The 6,000-nt window shown below is 36.0% G+C and overlaps 1 protein-coding gene across 1 annotated transcript; it reads right to left on the bottom strand.

The window, feature by feature from the left end:
- Window positions 1–2,125: 2,125 nt before the first annotated feature.
- On the bottom strand, window positions 2,126–5,040 carry LOC117596175 (interferon-induced protein 44-like). The gene is made up of 5 exons (XM_053229655.1): window positions 4,999–5,040; window positions 3,963–4,109; window positions 3,625–3,796; window positions 3,138–3,238; window positions 2,126–2,897 (listed from the first exon to the last, which is right to left on the bottom strand). Exons 1-5 carry the CDS (start codon window positions 5,038–5,040, stop codon window positions 2,706–2,708), a joined length of 654 nt encoding a protein of 217 aa, XP_053085630.1. The 3' UTR covers window positions 2,126–2,705.
- Between the last annotated feature and the right edge of the window lie 960 nt (window positions 5,041–6,000).

The raw sequence follows: 6,000 nt of genomic DNA, 5'->3' as shown, positions 1-6,000 counted from the left end.
CACTGCAGTAACGGCTATTGACAGTATTTTCTGTAAATGGAAACTGAAAGTAAGTGCATTTCTTGTAAATTTAATCTGAAAATGAAATAGAGTTCACATTACTAAATGAAGATGATTAGTAAATTTAGGTTATTGATGGCTATTATGTAACATTATAACTAGACCTTCATCAGAAGGTCGGGTGTTCAAGCCCCAACACTGCCAAGCTGCCACTGTTGAGCTTTGCCCTTAACCCTCTTTGCTCAAGGGGTGCTACATCATGGCTGACCCTGCACTCTGACTTCAATGTCCTAACAAGCAGGGATATGCAAAGAAAAGAATTTCACTGTGCCATAACATAAAGGCATCTTTATGTTAAAAAAAAAAAAAAAAGGGGTGAGGGGTGGTCAGGATCAAACAGGAAGTTTAACTCAAAATCTTGAGTTAAAAAAAAATCACGTTTTTTTTCCCATAAGGTTACAAAACTGCCATGAGTAACATACAATACTGATTATTTATGATGTGTATATACACAAAAATACCTTTCAGTCAGTTTTGACAAAAGGCTTAGCCATGCTTCTTGAGAATGTGATATTCACAATTTGCCTTCAAATGTAGAGAGGATTTCAGACATGTGTCATGGGTTGAGTTTTTTGTTTTATTAATGGCAAGAAAGCTTAGACAATATGGAATGTGGTGTTTTTTTCCCATTGACATCAATGACAATGACAATCTCATCATAAACTAACACAGGGGTTCTTAACTTTTTATTCTCATGGAAATTCAGTTATACATATGGATTGCGATCTACTTATATGTGCTTTCAGTTTATGGTTTAAGAAAGTGCTTGGTAGGGATGTAAAGGAACAAATCAATGTCCTTATGCTTGAAATCAGTCAAATTTAATGCCTATTTCATTCACATGTTTTTCACCTAAAGCATTATAACAAAGCTTTTTGCTGATAAGTCCTCTCATTGCTCATATGCTTTTCTCTCCACATTTGTATTCTTCTCTGATGAATGAGGAAGATATATCAAGATGTACAGTAATTTGTATTTTAAGTTGGATTTGGTTGGTGCACAAATATTCATATATTCAGACTTTAACCAGAAGTGGGTGTGGTCTTTTTTACTCAACTCAGAATACGTCTCTAAATGTGTGTGAAGTTCTAGCTAGATGTGAAGATCCACAGTTTGATACCATTGGACCATTACCTTGTTGCATCCCTTTCTCTCTGTATGACACACACAGACACACACAAATACACACAGACACACACAGACACACCCATTTGTCACGTGATTACACTCCTTCTTGAAAGAGCATGATTTACTGTAAACTGAAAGTGAAAGTATTTTAGACCATCATTAGCATTTCAACCGTTATCTTTGCACTGTTAACCACTAACTTGGTGCATGTAGTGTGCTTTTACATCAGCTGCTGTTGTGCATTGGGTGTAATAGTGGTCTTGTATTAATGTAGACAGTAGTTTGTTTATATAATACAGTGTTAATTAATATTCATGAAATGTCCTCAAAAGTAGTTAATATGTTGCATGATCTCTAATATTAAATTTTGTTTAGATGTGTTATGTTTTGTGCTGCCACTCAAAATCTGTTTAATAGTGTAGTTGATGGCAACAGAACAAAAACATGGCAAAATTTCAAACCGAAAAAAGACATACAAAACCAAAACCCTTAGCCAACATGCTATTCTTGCATGCAGATTTTAAAATCTGATTAACCACTGGCTAGTGTACTATTACTTTACACTTATTTTAGCAATGCAAACTTGGTACACTTCTCTATTTATAAATCATGTAATAATAAGGCTTTTTGCAGCTTTGGACCATTACCTTGTTGCATCCCTTTCTCTCTGTATGACACACACACACAGACACACACACACAGACACACACAGGTTTGTAACCTGGTAACACTCCTTCTTGAAAGAGCATGATTTACTGTAAACTGAAAGTGAAAGTATTTTAGACCATCATTAGCATTTCAACTGTTATCGTTGCACTGGTAAACATTAACTTGAACTTACTCTTTACATCAAGTCACGTGTTTTCCAGGTGCACCTAGTGTGCTTTTACATCAGCTGCTGCTGTGCAGTGGTACAGCAGTGGACTTGTATTAACGTAGAGAGTTTTAACACCTCAGATATAGTTTATTTATATAATATAGTAATTATTAATCACATAAATAATCACGAAGAGTTCACAAAATTAGATAATATGTTGTTTGATTCAGACATCTCTAATATTACACATTTCATTAGACGTGTTATGTTAAATCTGTTTAATAGTGTAATTAATGGCAACAGAACAAAAAGCAAGGCACAATTTCAAACCAAAGACAGATACAAAACCAAAACTCTTGGCTAACATGCTAATTTTGCTGATTTTAAAATCTGATTAACCAATGGCTGATCAGCTAGACTCGAAGGTCTGAGGATTGATTATGTTGTATTGATTATGATAGTTACATCTAAGGCATATTAACTCTGAGAAAGTAGTGAAATCTTTGTCTTACTCTAACTGTAACTAAAGTAACACAATCTAATGTATTCATAAAGACAGAATATTTCATTACACTTATTTTAGCAATGCATACTTGGTACACTTCTCTATTTATAATTAATGTAATAATAATGTTTTTTTGAAGCTTTATAAAGCACACTGTGTTGCACTAATTTCCCTGAGGCATTGGGATCTGAGACCTTACTCAGATTTCTCACCAAAGTTAAGGGATGTTTTTCTTTTCACTGCGTCACAGGCGATGTTCACAATCTGATCAAGTGCCTTGAGAATCAGAGCATCCATGCCATCGTCTGTTTCAATCTCCTCATGGTAGTTTTTAACAGGGAAGATGTGGTTCACTGGAATACCCAGCAGATTCTTACACTCTTCCATCTGGAAAAAATGCAAACATACAGCAACTGATGCTGAAGGCCAGTGGGGCTTTCTATGATTGTTTCACTCAGTTTTTCATTTGATCACAGAATCACATTTTTTTCTGTCAACTTTAATTTACAATAACACTACTTTTTTTTTTCAGCAGTACCTGAAGTATCTGGGGAATAAAAAAATGAAATGAGCATGATTTGTGGGACATCCACAAATAAGTCTGCGCCTATATAACCACATAATTACCTTTTCTTTGATCTTCTTGCTGATGTAGATCTTCTTTATGTCTTGTTTAACCAGTGGGCATGCTAAATCTGGTCTTGTCAAGATGACTACTTGAGGCATGTCTGGATGATATAATAAATCATTTACAAACAATCTATGCAACATGAACAACATTCTTTGCAAACTTAATAGTTTTGCGATTTGCATTAAGGGCTGTATTCAGAGTTAAGTGCAATTAAGAAGGATTTAATAATAATTGTGCACATCGACATCCAGACATCAGACATACTGCAAACTACAAATGTTTCACAAGTTACACAAGAGTTGTGCATGCATTTTTAAGTCCCAGTCTAAATATTGCTGTAACCTTTGGACTTGCATTGCCAACTCTGAGTATTGCCTACGGATATTTAAAAGTAGATTGTCCTTGCTTGAGAACTCGACCATAATTTGACAGAACATTATCATTTACTTGTGCACTCTTATAGTGTATAACGATTAGCCTTACTCAATTGTGTAGCTGCCTCACGTATTTTTTTCATCTTTTCAATGACCCCCTGTTTCATCACTGATACTATGTCTGCTGCCATAATGTTGACCAGGCAGAAGGTTTGATCCTCAAGACTTGGGTTGCTTCTGTAGCCAAGGTCCTTCATAGACGCAGAGGATGCAGGATCAAACTGAATGTGTACATGAAAAAAAAGACTAAATAGGCCTATAGATCACCTAATAATATGCAAAATTTCTGAAATCAGCTACTTGAACAGTGGTTCAAAATTTACAATCAATGATAGAATTAATTGTTTATTCTTTCTGGTGAATTCATTAAGTTTTGAATTTTCTCACATTGTATCCTTCCTGAAGAATGCCACTTAAGGCTCTGATGATGTCCTGTGAATGTGCACCAGCTTCACCTACTTCAAGTCCCATGACATCATTAAAGACAAAAGGCAAAGGGCAACCATCCTTTCCTTCAATGTAATGGGTTTTGTACTGTAAGACAAATCAAAATATGTTACATACTGTAATATGTTCTAGTATTTCTTGTTGTGTTTGTTTTTGTTGCGGATGACTCATAAAAAAAAAATCAGTCATCTATTTGTCAAAACTTGACAGAAACTTTAAAAGAAACTTGGATTTAACCAAATGAAATTGTAGCTTTAAATGAAGCTAACCATCCTGGATAGCTGGTGATGTACAGTGATTATACAGTATATACATATAGCATTGCTGTTGAATGCTTGATTCTGATTGGTTGCTGATTAATTTTGTTTTGAGTTTCACAGTAACACAAGCTGCATTTTTATTCTAGGTCACTTAAAGAGAAAGAGAAAGAGAAAAAAACATGTCTGGTTATGGATGACTGTTTATAGCTTCTATAAATGGACAACAGGAACTCACTTGGTTCTCCAACATTAAATGCAATATAATTGGAAAAAAAAAGTATTCTGTAATTTTTCAATAAATAAAAAAATTGTAATCACTGGCAAATTGTTGTGGCACAATCATTGGAAAAAGAAAGAGCACCCTCCTTTAGTTCTATGTTTTTATTTATCAGGGCCTAAACAACAATTGTGTGCTCCTCACCAACTTCTATACACAAACAAATAACCTGAGGTGACAACAAAATATCACAACAGATTTCAATATGTAGTCATTTTTTCCCAAAAAGTAAACCAACAAAACAAGATTCATTAATCATCAAGAAGTACCTCAATAAAAGCAGAACATTTGGCAGTTTGGTATTCTGGAGCACTGAGGTGCGTGTCATGCCAAGAAGAAAGGACATCAGCCAGGACCTCAGAGAAGCTCATCAATCTGGGAAGGGTTATAAGGCCATCTCCAAACAATTTGAAATTTTACGGTGAGAAGGATTGTTTACAAATGGAGATGGTTCATTACCAGTCTTCGCAGGAGTGGGCATCCCAGCTAATTCAGTCCAAGATCAGACCATTTAATGCTCAGAAGAAAAACCCAAGAGCCACATCATGTGACCTACAGGCTTCTGTAAGCACATTAAATGTTTATGTTCATGATAGCACCATCAGAAAAGACTGAACAAGTATGGCTTTCATGGAATGGTGGCTAAGAAAAAGCCTGTTCTCTTCAAAAGAAATATGGAGCACAACTTACGTTTGCAAAACTGCATCTGTACAAACCACAAAAGTTCTGGAACAATATCATTTGGACTGATGAGACCAAGGTGGAGATAGTTTGGTCATCACGCACAGCACCATTTTGGTGAAAACCAAACACAGCATATTACCACAAACACCTCATACCAACTGTCAAGCATGGTGGTGGATGGGTGATGATTTGGGCTTGTTTTGCAGCCACTGGAGCTAAGAAACTTAGTCAATGAAACAATGATGAACTCCAATGTACAGAATATTCTTGAGACAAATGTGAGGCCATCTGTCCAGCAGCTTAAGCTGGTCCGAAATTGGGTCATGTAAGAGGACAATGATCCCAAGTAGATCAGCAAATCAACATCTGAATGGCTAAAGCAGAAAAAAAAAATCAAGGTGTTGGAATGGCCAAGTCAAAGTCCAGACCTCAACCCCACTGATATGCTGTGGTGGGATCTTAAGAGAGCTCTGCATGCATACAAATGTAACATTTACTTTTTCACAAGGCTCAGTTCCAGGGTGACTGCTTACTTCCCTATATATGATGCCTCTGAATACAACTATTCACAAGCATGGTATTAGCTTCCACTGCTACGCTGCAGAGACACAAGCCAGATGACAGACATCAGCTTAATAATGTTGAGAAATATGTAAAGGACTTTAGACTGGAAGCTGGGTGTCTTTCTCCGGCAAAAAGAAGTACTTCTTATAAGGGCGCAGGCAGCTAGAAGTAACCTTTCTGTTATTATAGTCAC

The sequence above is a fragment of the Pangasianodon hypophthalmus genome, chromosome 26 (assembly GCF_027358585.1).
Source record: "Pangasianodon hypophthalmus isolate fPanHyp1 chromosome 26, fPanHyp1.pri, whole genome shotgun sequence".
Taxonomy (NCBI): domain Eukaryota; kingdom Metazoa; phylum Chordata; class Actinopteri; order Siluriformes; family Pangasiidae; genus Pangasianodon; species Pangasianodon hypophthalmus.
Note: the sequence above shows the minus strand (reverse complement) of the source record. Positions and strands in the feature narration are given on the sequence as shown.